At 46.3% G+C, this 15,436-nt stretch overlaps 1 protein-coding gene across 8 annotated transcripts in view; it reads left to right on the top strand.

The window, feature by feature from the left end:
- Window positions 1–15,436, top strand: part of LOC139543582 (dymeclin-like) — a 138,249-nt gene that overhangs the window by 86,204 nt on the left and 36,609 nt on the right. Inside the window, exon 16 of one of the 8 annotated variants that reach the window (XM_071349804.1) lies at window positions 12,255–13,168. The exons of the other annotated variants lie outside the window; for them this stretch is intronic. Coding sequence (XP_071205905.1) covers window positions 12,255–12,323 — 69 coding nt within the window. The 3' untranslated portion in view covers window positions 12,324–13,168. Of the gene's footprint in view, window positions 1–12,254; window positions 13,169–15,436 lie in introns of those variants that run through there. 8 annotated transcript variants of the gene reach the window in all.

The following is a 15,436-nucleotide window of genomic DNA, read 5'->3' as shown; positions in this document are numbered from 1 at the left end:
TTGCGAAAGCAAGTTAAATCGATAATTAACAAAAGTGAAATAAACAATCAAAAATATACAGTTAACATTACACTCACAAAAGTTGCAAATGTCATATGAATTCTTTGTGGGTCTGTGTAATCTGAGGGAAATATGTCTCTCTAATATGGTCATACATTTGGCAGGAGGTTAGGATGTGCAGCTCAGTTTGCAGCTCAGTTTCCACCTCATTTTGTGGGCAGTGTGCACATAACCTGTCTTCTCTTGAGAGCCAGGTCTGCCATCGGCGGCCTTTCTCAATAGCAAGGCTATGCTCACTGAGTCTCTTATCAATCAAATGTATTTATAAAGCCCTTCTTACATCAGCCGATGTCACAAAGGACTATACAGAAACCCAGCCTAAAACCCCAAACAGCAACCGATGTAGAAGCATGGTGGCTAGGAAAAACTCCCTTGAAAGGCAGGAACCTAGGAAGAAACCTGGAGAGGAACTAGGCTCTGAGGGGTTTCCAGTCCTCTTCTGGCTGTGCCAGATGGAGATTATAACAGTACATCGCCAAGATGTTCAAACGTTCATAGATGACCAGCAGGGTCAAATAATGATAATCACAGTGGTTGTAGAGGGTGCAACAGGTCAAAACCTCAGGAGTGAATGTCAGTTGGCTTTTCATAGCCGATCGTTCAGAGTTAGTCAAAGATTTCCTTAATTTTGGGTCAGTCACAGTGGTCAGGTATTTGTATTTTTTTTCACCTTTATTTAACCAGGTAGGCCAGTTGAGAACAAATTCTCATTTACAACTGCGACCTGGCCAAGATAAAGCAAAGCAGTGCGACAAAAACAACACCACAGAGTTACACAATAGAAAATGTGTATACAGTGTGCGAATTAAGTAAGGAGGTAAGGCAATAAATAGGCCATAGTGGTAAAGTAATTACAATTTAGCAATTAACACTGGAGTGATAGATGTGCAGATGAGGATGTGCAAAAAGAAATAGTGCTGTGCAAAAGAGCAGGAAAAAAACAAAAAACAAATATAGGGATGAGGTAGGTAGTAGGTTGGATGGGTTTTTACAGATGCACTGTGTACAGCTACACCGATCGGTAAGCTGCTCTGACAGCCGATGCTTGAAGTTAGTGAGGGAGATATGTCTCCAACTTCAGTGATTTTTGCAATTCGTTCCAGTCATTGGCAGCAGAGAACTGGAAGGAAAGGCAGCCAAAGGAAGTGTTGGCTTTGGTGATGACCAGTGAGATATACCTGCTGGAGCGCGTGCTACGGGTGGGTGTTGCTATGGTGACCAGTGAGCTGAGATAAGGCGCAGCTTTACCTAGCAATGACTTATAGATGACCTGGAGCCAGTGGGTTTGGCGGCGAATATGTAGCGAGGACCAGCCAACGAGAGCATACAGGTCGCAATGGTTGGTAGTATATGGGGCTTTGGTGACAAAACGGATGGCACTGTGATAGACTGCATCCAATTTCCTGAGTAGAGTGTTGGAGGCTATTTTGTAAATGACATCACCGAAGTCAAGGATCGGCAGGATAGTCAGTTTTACGAGGGTATGTTTAACAGCATGAATAAAGGATGCTTTGTTGCCAAATAGGAAGCAAATTCTAGATTTAATTTTGGGGTTGGAGATGCTTAATATGAGTCTGGAAGGAGAGTTTACAGTCTAGCCAGACACCTAGGTATTTATAGTTGTCCACATATTCTAAGTCAGAACCTTCCAGAGTAGTGATGCTAGGCGGGCGGGCAGGTGTGGGCCGCGCTTGGTTGAAGAGCTTGCATTTAGTTTCACTAGCGTTTAAGAGCAGTTGGAGGCCACGGAAGGAGTGTTGTATGGCATTGAAGGTCGTTTGGAGGTTTGTTAGCACAGTGTCTAAAGAAGGGCCAGATGTATATATAATGGTGTCTTCTGTATAGAGGTGGATCAAAGAATCACCCGCAGCAAGAGCGACATCATTGATGTATACAGAGAAAAGAGTCGGTCCGAGAATTTAACCCTGTGGCACCCCCATAGAGACTGCCAGAGGTCCGGACAACAGGCCCTCCGATTTGACACACTGAACTCTATCTGAGAAGTAGTTAGTGAACCAGGCACAGCAGTCATTAGAGAAACCAAGGCTGTTGAGTCTGCCGATAAGAATACGGTGATTTGACAGTCGAAAGCCTTGGCCAGGTCGATGAAGAAGGCTGCACAGTACTGTTTTTTTTGTCAATGGCGGTTATGATATCGTTTAGGACCTTGAACGTGGCTGAGGTGCACCCGTGACCAGCTCGGAAACCAGATTGCATAGCGGAGAAGGTACGGTGGGATTCGAGATGGTCGGTGATCTGTTTGTTCACTTGGCTTTCGAGACTTTAGAAAGGCAGGGCAGAATGGATATAGGTCTGTAAAAGTTTTGGTCTAGAGTGTCACCCCCTTTGAAGAGGGCGATGACCGCGGCCGTTTTCCAATCTTTAAGAATCTCAGACGATACAAGAGGTTGAATAGACTAGTAATAGGGGTTGCGGCAATGGCGGCGGATAATATTAGGAAGAGAGGGTCCAGATTGTCAAGTCCAGATGATTTGTAGGGATCCAGATTCTGCTGCTCTTTCAGGACATCAGCTGTCTGGATTTGGGTGAAGAAGAATCAGGGGGGGCTTGGGCCAGTTGCTGCGGGGGGTGCAGAGCTGTTGGTTGGGGTAGCCAGGTGGAAAGCGTGGCCAGCCGTAGAGAAATGCTTATTGAAATTCTCGATTATCGTGGATTTATCAGTGGTGACAGTGTTTCCTAGCCTCAGTGCAGTGGGCAGCTGAGATGAGGTGCTCTTATTCTCCATGGACTTTACAGTGTCCCACAACTTTTTGGAATTAGTGCTGCAGGATGCAAATTTCTGTTTAAAAAAGCTAGTCTTTGCTTTCCTAACTGACTGTGTGTGTTGGTTCCTGACTTCCCTGAAAAGTTGCATATCTCGGGGACTATTCGAAGCTAGTGCAGTGCGCCACAGGATGTTTTTGTGCTGGTCAAGGGCAGTCAGGTCTGGAGTGAACCAAGGGCTATATCTGTTCTTAGTTCTACATTTTTTGAAAGGGGCATGCTTATTTAAGATGATGAGGAAGGCACTTTTGAAGAACAACCAGGCATCCTCTACTGGCGGCATGAAGTCAATATCCTTCCAGGATACCCGGGCCAAGTCGATTAGAAAGGCCTGCTCGCAGAAGTGTTTTATGGAGCGTTTGACAGTGATGAGGGGTGGTCGTTTGACCGCGGTCCCATAATGGACGCAGGCAATGAGGCAGTGATCGCTGAGATCCTTGTTGAAAACAGCAGAGGTGTATTTAGAGGGAAAGTTGGTCAGGATGATATCTATGAGGGTGCCCATGTTTACGGATTTGGGGTTGTACCTGGTAGGTTCCTTGATAATTTGTGTGAGATTGAGGGCATCTAGCTTAGATTGTAGGACGGTCAGGGTGTTAAGCATATCCCAGTTTAGGTCACCTAACAGTACGAACTCTGAGGATAAATGTGGGGCGATCAATTCACATATGGTGTCCAGGGCACAGCTGAGCGCTGAGGGGGGTCAATAACAAGCGGCAACAGTGAGAGACTTATTTCTGGAGAGATGGATTTTTAAAAGCAGTTGCTCGAACTGTTTGGGCACAGACCTGGATAGTAGGACAGAACTCTGCAGGCTGTCTCTACAGTAGATTGTAACTCCGTTTTGATGGCATAGAAGGCCGTTCTTACCTTGTCTCTCAGATTGTTCACAGCTTTGTGGAAGTTACCTGTGGCGCTGATGTTTAGGCCAAGGTATGTATAGTTTTTTTGTGTGCTCTATGGCAAGGGTGTCTAGATGGATTTTCTATTTGTGGTCCTGGCAACTGGTCATTTTTTAGAACACCATTATTTTGTATCTTCCTGAGATTTACTGTCAGGGCCCAGGTTTGACAGAATCTGTGCAGAAGATCTAGGTGCTGCTGTAGGCCCTCCTTGGTTGGGAACAGATGCACCAGATCATCAGAAAACAGTAGACATTTGACATTTGATTCAGATTCTAGTAGGGTGAGGCCGGGTGCTGCAGACTGTTCTAGTGCCCTCGCCAATTCATTGATATATATATATATATATATATTTTTTTTTATATATATATATATACACTGCTCAAAAAAATAAAGGGAACACTAAAATAACACATCCTAGATCTGAATGAATGAAATATTCTTATTAAATACTTTTTTCTTTACATAGTTGAATGTGCTGACAACAAAATCACACAAAAATTATCAATGGAAATCAAATTTATCAACCCATGGAGGTCTGGATTTGGAGTCACACTCAAAATTAAAGTGGAAAACCACACTACAGGCTGATCCAACGTTGATGTAATGTCCTTAAAACAAGTCAAAATGAGGCTCAGTAGTGTGTGGGCTCCACGTGCCTGTATGACCTCCCTACAACGCCTGGGCATGCTCCTGATGAGGTGGCGGATGGTCTCCTGAGGGATCTCCTCCCAGACCTGGACTAAAGCATCCGCCAACTCCTGGACAGTCTGTGGTGCAACGTGGCGTTGGTGGATGGAGCGAGACATGATGTCCCAGATGTGCTCAATTGGATTCAGGTCTGGGGAACGGGCGGGCCAGTCCATAGCATCAATGCCTTCCTCTTGCAGGAACTGCTGACACACTCCAGCCACATGAGGTCTAGCATTGTCTTGCATTAGGAGGAACCCAGGGCCAACCGCACCAGCATATGGTCTCACAAGGGGTCTGATGATCTCATCTCGGTACCTAATGGCAGTCAGGCTACCTCTGGCGAGCCCATGTAGGGCTGTGCGGCCCCCCAAAGAAATGCCACCCCACACCATGACTGACCCACCGCCAAACCGGTCTTGCTGGAGGATGTTGCAGGCAGCAGAATGTTCTCCACGGCGTCTCCAGACTGTCACGTCTGTCACATGTGCTCAGTGTGAACCTGCTTTCATCTGTGAAGAGCACAGGGCGCCAGTGGCGAATTTGCCAATCTTGGTGTTCTCTGGCAAATGCCAAACGTCCTGCACGGTGTTGGGCTGTAAGCACAACCCCCACCTGTGGACGTCGGGCCCTCATACCACCCTCATGGAGTCTGTTTCTGACCGTTTGAGCAGACACATGCACATTTGTGGCCTGCTGGAGGTCATTTTGCAGGGCTCTGGCAGTGCTCCTCCTGCTCCTCCTTGCACAAAGGCGGAGGTAGCGGTCCTGCTGCTGGGTTGTTGCCCTCCTACGGCCTCCTCCACGTCTCCTGATGTACTGGCCTGTCTCCTGGTAGCGCCTCCATGCTCTGGACACTACGCTGACAGACACAGCAAACCTTCTTGCCACAGCTCGCATTGATGTGCCATCCTGGATGAGCTGCACTACCTGAGCCACTTGTGTGGGTTGTAGACTCCGTCTCATGCTACCACTAGAGTGAAAGCACCGCCAGCATTCAAAAGTGACCAAAACATCAGCCAGGAAGCATAGGAACTGAGAAGTGGTCTGTGGTCACCACCTGCAGAACCACTCCTTTATTGGGGGTGTCTTGCTAATTGCCTATAATTTCCACCTTTTGTCAATTCCATTTGCACAACAGCATGTGAAATTTATTGTCAATCAGTGTTGCTTCCTAAGTGGACAGTTTGATTTCACAGAAGTGTGATTGACTTGGAGTTACATTGTGTTGTTTAAGTGTTCCCTTTATTTTTTTGAGCAGTGTATTTTGAAGAGGGTGGGGCTTAAGCTGCATCCCTGTCTCACCCCACGACCCTGTGGAAAGAAAAGTGTGTTTTTTGACAATTTTAACCGCACACTTGTTGTTTGTGTACATTCATTTTATAATGTCATATGGTTTTCCCCCAACACCACTTCCCATCAATTTGTTTTGCAGACTCTCATGCCAAATTGAGTCTAAAGCTTTTTTGAAATCAACAAAGTATGAGAAGACTTTGCCTTGGTTTTGGTTTGTTTTTTTGTCAATTAGGGTGTGCAGGGTGAATTTTTGGTCTGTCGTACGGTAATTTGGTAAAAAGCCAATTTGACATTTGCTCAGTACATTGTTTTCATTGAGGGAATGCACGAGTCTGCTGTTAATGATAATGCAGAGGATTTTCTGAAGGTTGCTGTTGATGCATATCCCACGGTAGTTATTGGGGTCAAATTTGTCTCCACTTTTGTGGATTGGGGTGATCAGTCCTTGGTTCCAAATATTGGGGAACATGCCAGAGCTAAGGATCATGTTTAAGTATAGCCAATTGGAATTTGTGGTCTAAATGCCTTAATTTTGCTGGAACCTAGGAAGAGTAGCTGCTTCCTTGGCAGCAGCTAATGGGGATCCATAATATATACAAACACCACAGGCCTTTTTGGGTTGGAGCGTTTGTATTTTGTCCTGTAGTTCATTCAATGTAATTGGAGAATCCAGTGTGTTCTGGTAGTGTTTAATAGTTGATTCTAAGATTTGTATTTGATCATGTATATGTTTTTGCTGGCTGTTCTTTGTTATAGGGCCAAAAAGATTGGGGAAGTGGTTTACCCATACATCTCCATTTTTTGGATAGATAACTCTTTGTGTTGTTTGTTTTGTGTTTTCCAATTTTCCCAGAAGTGGTTGAAGTCTATGGACTCTTCAATTACATTGAGCTGATTTCTGACGTGCTGTTCCTTTTTTTCCCGTAGTGTATTTCTGTATTGCTTTAGTGATTCACCAAAGTTAAGGCGTAGGCTCAGGTTATCTGGGTCACTTTTTTTGGTTGGATAGGTTTTTCAATTTCTTTCTTAGGTTTTTGCATTCTTCATCAAACCATTTGTCGTTGTTGTTCATTTTCTTCAGTTTTCTGTTTGACATTTTTTGATTTGATCGGGAAGCTCAGAGGTCAAATATACTGTTTAGGTTTTCTACCTCCAAGTTTACACCTTCACTATTACAGTGGAATGTTTTGTCCAGGAAGTTGTCTAAAAGGAATATAATTTTTTGTTGCCTAATTTCTTTTTTGGTACTACTTTCCTTCCATCTATAGCATTACTTACTCACTGGGTGGCGCAGTGGTCTAGGGCACTGCATCGCAGTGCTAGCTGCGCCACCAGAGTCTCTGGGTTCGCGCCCAGGCTCTGTCGCAGCCGGCCGCAACCGGGAGGTCCGTGGGGCGACGCACAATTGGCATAGCGTCGTCCGGGTTAGGGAGGGTTTGGCCGGTAGGGATATCCTTGTCTCAGTATGTAAAAAATGTAATAAAATGTATGCACTCTACTGTAAGTCGCTCTGGATAAGAGCGTCTGCTAAATGACTAAAATGTAAAATGTAAATTATTCCGTTCCTTTGGCTTTGATGCCTCCTGATTTGACTATTGCTCTGTTCAAGTAGACTGTGCTTTTGCTGTGGTCTGATAGGGGTGTCAGTGGGCTGACTGTGAACGCTCTGAGAGACTCTGGGTTGAGGTCAGTGATAATGTAATCTACAATACTACTGCCAATAGATGAGTTATAGGTGTACCAATCATAGGGGTCCCCTCAAAGCCTACCATTGACTAATGTACATGCCCAGCATGTGACAAAGCTGCAAGAGTTTGTTGTATATGTAGTCGTAGTTGTGACTAGGGGGGGGGGGCGTATGGGGGAGGGAATGCTGTCACCTCCAGGTAGGTGTTTGTCCCCCTGTATGCTGAGTGTGTCAGGTTCTTGTCCAGTTCTGGAATTTAGTTCGCCACAGACTAGTACATGTCCCTGGGCCTGGAAATGATTTGATTTCCCCCTCCAGGATGGAGAAGCTGTCTTCATTAAAGTATGGGGATTCTAGTGGGCGGATATAGGTAGCACGTATGTTTTTCTCTGATGAGAATCTTTCCTTTTGGATTTCTAGCCAAATGTAACATTTTCCTGTTTTGATTAATTTAATAGCGTGAGTTAGGTCTGCTCTATACCAAATGATCATATTCCCCGAGTCCCTTCCCTGTTTCACACCTGGTAGTTCGGTGGATGGGCCTACCAGCTCTCTGTAGCCTCGAGGTAACCAGCTCTCTCTCTCTTCCCTCCTTCTCCACAGCTTCCCTCTTTCCTTCCCCGTGTGCTTAGAGCTATGGATGTTCTCATTAGGCTAGACTGCAGCTCAGAGCACTGAGCTCCATATGACACCTAGATATATTCTAATCCATGTGAGCTATACGGACCACTCTGATGAAATCCTTCTCTGCCTTCTGGCCCGTATTCATATTCAATCCCACAGTCCCTTTGTGAATGACAGTGGGCTTGGCTGGCCATGAACATGTTATTGTTGTCATGGGCTATAGGGACATTGGTCTATATGACAGCTTTCTGTCCACTGGCCACAGGCAGCAGACCTGATTGAGTCACTGACTAGTTCTGCTAGCGAGGGGTAGAGTATCTAGCCCTGTCCCTATCCCTGTTCCTGTTCAGTAGTATCTGCTCGGTGTCAATGCCAAGTGGGGCGGGACAAAACATATTTAACGAGTCACAATACAGAATACTCTTTCCCTCTCCGTCCCTCTGTAGTCTCCCTCGTCGTTCTATCTCTTCTCTCTCCTTCTCTCCCTCCTCTCTCTTTCCTCTCTGGTCTGTTTAGCAGAAGAGTGGATGTAAAGGCAGTAATATAAAGCAGCTGGCCCTGACAGAATTTTGTTCCCCGCTGCCCGAGGGGAGGATGAATGGGGAGGAGGAACGGGGGAGTAGAGAGAGCGAACAGCGAGAGAGACCGAAGGGTGTGTAGAAAAAGAGAGGAGGGGAGTAGGGAGAGAGAGAGTTTGTGACTGACTGGCATCTGGAAACAATGTAATTTGGCATGGCGGCCAGGCTATGGAGAGAGAGAGAGCGAGGGAGAGGGAGCTAATGTTTGTTTAATGTAGGATTGTCCTTAAAGCAGGAGGATATTAAAAAGAGAGGATGAGAGACCTCAAACACTGTCAGATCAGTGGGGGCGTTTCCCCCTAATACCTGTGTGTTCCAAATGGCACCCTGTTCCCTTTCTAGTACACTACTTTTGACCAAAGAGTGGCAAATGTAACTTAAAAAGTAGTGCACTTTATAGAGAATAGGGTGCCTTTTGGGACTCAGATTTGTCTTTGCATCTCCTCACCACCACCAAATCCTCCTCCTCCAACCCTTGTTCCTTACCTCCCACGCACACAGCATTCTCTCTTTTGCTCTCTCTCTCTTTTGCTCTCTCTCTCTCTCTTTTGCTCTCTCTCTCTCTCCCTTGCTCTCTCTCTCTCTCCCTTGCTCTCTCTCTCTCTCCCTTGCTCTCTCTCTCTCCCTTGCTCTCTCTCTCTCTCCCTCGCTCTCTCTCTCTCTCCCTCGCTCTCTCTCTCTCTCCCTCGCTCTCTCTCTACCCCTCTCTCTCTCCCCCTCGCTCTCCCCCCCTCGCTCTCCCTTTCCCTCGCTCTCCCTTTCCCTCGCTCTCCCTTTCCCTCGCTCTCCCTTTCCCTCGCTCTCCCTTTCCCTCGCTCTCCCGCTCCCTCGCTCTCTCTCTCCCCTGCTCCCTCGCTCTCTCTCGCTCTCTCCCCCTGGTCTCTCCCCCTGGTCTCTCTCTCGGTCTCTCTCTCGGTCTCTCTCTCGGTCTCTCTCTCGGTCTCTCTCTCGGTCTCGCTCTCTCTCGCTCTCTCTCCCGCTCTCTCTCGGTCTCTCCCCCGCTCTCTCTCGGTCTCTTCCCTGCTCTTTCTCGGTCTCTCTCTCCCGGTCTCTCTCCCGCTCTCTCTCCCGCTCTCTCTCCCGCTCTCTCTCCCGCTCTCTCTCCCGCTCTCTCTCCCGCTCTCTCTCCCGCTCTCTCTCCTGCTCTCTCTCTCGCTCTCTCTCCCGCTCTCTCTCTCGGTCTCTTCCCCGCTCTCTCTCTCGGTCTCTTCCCCGCTCTCTCTCGGTCTCTTCCCCGCTCTCTCTCGGTCTCTTCCCCGCTCTCTCTCGGTCTCTCCCTCCCTCGCTCTCTCTCCCCCTCGCTCTCTCCCCCTCGCTCCCCTTCGCTCCCTCTCTCCCCCTTCGCTCCCTCTCTCCCCCTTCGCTCGCTCTTTCCCCTTCGTTCTCTCTCTCCCTCACTTTTTCTCCCCCTCGCTTTCTCTCGCTCTCTCAAGCTCTCAAATTCGAATTCAGATTGCTTTATTGGTATGAAATATAATTTGTAGATATTGCCAAAACAGTATAGTGGTACAGCATTTCAGTAAATACAGTACAATGCAATGAGGATATTGAAATACAGTTCATTTCAGTAGTAATTATAAAAATTGTACATATAATCATGTATACAGGTACGACACTACTGCTGTTGTATTGTGTAATCTTTGGTCGATACATTTAATTAACCTTTCTAGGACACACGTTCCGCTAGCGGAACCCCTCGACAACATTCCGCTGAAAAGGCAGCGTAGGAAATTCAGAAATATTTTTTTGAAATATGTAACTTTCACACATTAACACAAGTCCAATACAGCAAATGAAAGATAAACATATTGTTAATCTACCCATCGTATCCGATTTAAAAAATGCTTTACAGCGAAAACACAACATATGATTATGTTAGATCACCGCCAAGTCCAAAAAACACACAGCCATTTTCCCAGCCAAAGAGAGGAGTCACAAAAAGCAGAAATAGAGATAAAATTAATCACTAACCTTTGATGATCTTCATCAGATGACACTCATAGGACATCATGTTACACAATACATGTATGTTTTGTTCGATAATGTGCATATTTATATCTATTTATATTACATTGGCGCCATGTTCAGAAATGCCTCCAAAATATCCTGAGAAATTGTAGAGAGCCACATCAAATAACAGAAATACTCATCATACACTTTGATGAAAGATACATGTTTTACATAGAATTAAAGATACACTTGTTCTTAATGAAACCGCTGTGTCAGATTTCAAAAAAACTTTACGGAAAAAGCAAACCATGCAATAATCTGAGACGGCGCTCAGATAGAAACAACATTTCTCCGCCATGTTGGAGTCAACAGAAATATGAAATTACATTATAAATATTCCCTTACCTTTGATGATCTTCATCAGAATGCACTCCCAGGAATCCTAGTTCCACAATAAATTGTTGTTTTGTTCGATAATGTCCATTATTTATGTCCAAGTAGCTACTTTTGTTAGCACGTTTAGTACACATATCCAAACGCTCGTGCAGGTCCAGGCGAACGTCGGACGAAAACTTCAAAAAGTTATATTACAGGTCGAATAAACTTGTCAAACTAAGTATAGAATCAACCTTTAGGATGTTGTTATCATAAATATTCAATAACGTTCCAACCGGAGAATTCCTTTGTGTCTATAGAAGTAATGGAACGCAAGTCGATATCATGTGGAATGCGCGTGACCAGGACCAGGACCAGGCTCTCTGCCAGACCACTGACTCAAACAGCTCCCATCCGGCTCAACATCACAGTAGAAGCTTCATTCAACGTTCTACAGACTGTTGACATCTAGTGGAAGCCGTAGGAAGTGCAAACAGATCCATATCCCACTGGGATTTCAATGGGCGATGAGTTGAAAATCGACCCGCCTCAGAATTCCCACTTCCTGTTTGGATTTTCTTCTCAGGTTTTTGCCTGCCATATGAGTTCTGTTATACTCACAGACATCATTCAAACATTTTTTGAAACTTCAGAGTTTTCTATCCAATAGTAATAATAATATGCATATATTAGCATCTGGGACAGAGTAGGAGGCAGTTCACTCTGGGCACGCTATTCATCCAAAGTGAAAATGCTGCCCCCTATCCCTAAAAAGTTAAAGAAAATAAGATGATAAAAAGAACGAAGGAATGGCTAATAAATGAACAAGAAAATGTAAATGGATGATGGTTACACTATGTATTAGTTGTAAGTTATATACAATGTATTAATGGTCATGGGATGTCCATCCGGCTATGGAAATCAAATACATATCCGGAAGTAATATTAGCAGTTTGTCCCTCACCCAGAATAATTCCCAGCTTTATGTCATTAGGAAATGCACAGAAGTTGAGAATTGATTGACATATTTTCTTGAAAAAATATGATATTATTTGGGAGTATTTCTCACAGTATCTCTCTGTCTCTCTCTCTGTCTCTGTGTGTTTGTGAAGCTGGGTCTGGTTAGTGTCAGGACTGTAGAGGGTTAGGCCCTGGCCCCTGGGGACAGGCCAAGGGCAGCTCCAGCCCCTATCCCCTGTAAACCCCCTCAGCAGAGGTCATGTGTCTGTTTACTAATGAACATTTCAAAGTGACTGCTGATAAACACACTCACTCACTCTCTCTCTTTCTCTCCCTCATTCTCTCCAGCTATCCGCCCACCCTTGCCCATCCCCCATCCTACTCTACCACTCAATCCCTCGCCTCGTCCTTTCGTGATGAGCTCAACTGAACGCTAGGGCCTGGACTCAGTAGGAACAAGTAGCAGGAATGATTTGTTGATGAAGGCTGATGTGTTCTGTTTTTGTTTCCCCTCCAAGGATAGTTGAAATAAATGAAAGAAAGAAATAGTGGTTTTGACTAATCTCTGTGAGGAGATCAAAGCACCACACAGATACATCCTAAACCCTACATACTGTATAGATAACCTCTTTAACATGGCATACCAGACCTCCATGTGCCTCTGTTTACATCTGTGGGCACACTGAATCTGCTCTGTTTAATTGTCTGTATATAGACTCACTGATTCAGCCTGGGGCACTATTCCCTCTGTTGGCTAGTCCTGCTAGCTAGAATATTGCATCACATATACTGTAGCTGTTGTGCTGATTGGCTGAATCCATACTGTGGCAGCGGTATCATTCGTTTGTTTGTTTTCAAACGCTAAACTAGTACTTAGGGACACTACAACACTATGATGACACGGCACAATATGTACAGGTGACCCTGCTAGTGCGTGGAGATTAATTTCATCCCTCTCGCTCCTGCTGCTTTACCTCCCACACCCCCTCCTTCATTAGTTTACACTGTCACCCTGCTTGTGGCAGGCAAACCTTCAGACAGACTGCCGCAAAGACCGAGAGAGGATGAGTCAGAGGCTGCCCACTTGTCTGCCTGCCTGTCCATCTGCCTCTCTCCCTGTCTGTTCTGTCTGTCTGTCTGTCTGGCCTGCCTGTCCGTCTGCCTCTCTCCCTATCTGTTCTTTCTGTCTGTCTTCCCGTCTCCCTCCCTTACTGTCTGCAGCCAGCATCTATCTTCTCCACAGGCAGCAGGAGGGCCGCCCCAGCCAGCCGGCTCTCTGGCCTAATGCTATACAGGTATTTTATGTACTGTGGCCTTTACTCTGCTGGCTTAGATAGAGAGGGGTGTAGGGGGGAGTAGCTCAGACTGAGGCTACTGAGGTTACAGTCAGCAGGTGGAAGCAGGCAGTTAGTCACTAATCCACTAATGACCAGCCAGTCATGGGGGCTGGATTAGCACGAAGCTGCCACTGCCAGGGAGCCAGGGCACGAGGCAGATCAGACCAGCCAACCTCCCAGTTCCAGCCAGCATTCCTATTGGCCCCTAACTAACTGTCAGGGCAGACCGGCAGGTCAGACTCCCAACCCAAGCCAGCCTTACCCAGAAGCCCACGAGGCTGAGCTATGGCTAGGTTAGCTAACAGATGTTGGTGAAATAATAAAAGCCACCCAAAGCAATTTACAGTACAGTAAACACTTAGAGTACGTTGAGTACAGCACGCTCCCGTCTGTGGCCCCAGCGGAAATCAACTGCAAACTGCAAAGTGCCACGCTTCTACCAACTGAGCTACACACGATCACAAAATGACTTCAGACACGGGTGCCTGAGGAAAGAAAGTAAGGCACGAGGGGTGGATGGGAGTTTGGCTGGTGGTGTTGTACTTCTAGAATGCACTATAGGGCCCTCTCTAACAGCAGGGGTTTCAGCAAACAACAAGTGCTACTTATCTGACTTCTGAACTTGAGTCTCTCAGCATGCATACTCACACACACACACACACACACACACACACACACACACACACACACACACACACACACACACACACACTCTCTCGCTCTCCCACACACACATGCATTCAAACACACACACTCACTCACCCCTAGACACACTGCTCGTCTCGAGCCTTTAATGAAGTCAAAGCCGAAATGTTAGCGGACAAATGAAAGCTCCTGTAATTACATGGGCTGAGCCCTAATTGAGCCTCCATAATACTCCGAGTACTGAGACTACTGCTCCATACAGTTCAGTTCAATTCAGGTCACGCCCTGTATCCTGTCTGTCGCTGTCTGTCGTGTCTGACCGATATCATTGACCATTTAAAGACATTTGGAGTTGGTCAGAAACGCGTGGAGATTTGTGCTGTGTTTGTAAGTGCACTGTAGTTATTTCCGCTTCCCTCCCCAACAGCGCAGAAACAGTTCTAACCTTTTATCTTTCATCTATTCTATACTGTATTGCGTGAGAAAGGGTTGGTGGTTGGAATAAGACTTGCCGACCGAGACACTTTCTGCAGAAGGCCCTCCTCTTCTTGTGTGGATGCCAGTTGGTGATTAAGTGAGGGGCTTCGATGAAACTGCTGACCCTCCCTGTCTGCTAAAACTGCGTCTCTCTGTCTCTCTCACCCTCTCCTCATTCTCCTCCACTGTTGCTGATTACTTCCTTTGCGGACAGGAAGTGGGTTTGTTTACCTTAGGAATAACAAGGTTTCTTTTCCAGAAAAGAGGGGGGGGGGATCATTCTGTAGACCACCTTGCTGTCCGTCCACACACACACACACACACCGCCCGTCCCCCTCCCCTTTAATCTGGTCCAGTTCATATGGCCATAACAGAAGGGGGAGACGAGAGGGGCGGGGCAGGATGGCCCTGTACAGTGTGGTGTAATTGTGATTATGAAATGCCTCCCTCTATGTGCCGTAACGCAGGTCAGAGAATTACCCATTAGAGCCTCCCAAACTAATCTTGTTGTTTCAACGCCAGCCTGCCAGCTCTTTTCTGTCTGTGTGTTTCGCTCTCTTTCTCCCCCCCCCCCCCCCCCCCCAGGGCTGTGGTACTAGTGTTGTTTTTATTGTTTCGCTGCGGTAGGTGGCTCTGACCGGTTTGGATTTTGCATGCCTCCCCTACAAAACCTCCCGAGTGGAGCCGAACATACACGCGTGCACAGACACACACACAGAGTACCTCCCGTGTGGCGCGGGACAGCCAATACATTAAGCTGCTTGTTTATTCATGCCAGCTCTCCTGCTTTAGGAGACAATCCTGCAGATGTTCATGTCTCTTCACTAAGCCTGCAGCCTCAGAGAGAGCATTGTTAAGAGCAGAACACACACGCAGTAGGACACACACACACACACACACACACACACTCGCACAATAGAATAGTCACCACCATTGATAATTCAACACATTTTAAATGTTCTCAGCGCTTCATCTGAATGACTTGGGGAAGTATTTCTCCTTCTAATGACAGTAAATAGTGCACATAGCTGTAACAATTGGAATTCGTCGTACTAACGGGCAGTTCTTCTA

Source organism: Salvelinus alpinus, chromosome 18, assembly GCF_045679555.1.
Source record: "Salvelinus alpinus chromosome 18, SLU_Salpinus.1, whole genome shotgun sequence".
NCBI lineage: Eukaryota > Metazoa > Chordata > Actinopteri > Salmoniformes > Salmonidae > Salvelinus > Salvelinus alpinus.
This window is presented reverse-complemented; position numbering and strand designations above follow the sequence as displayed.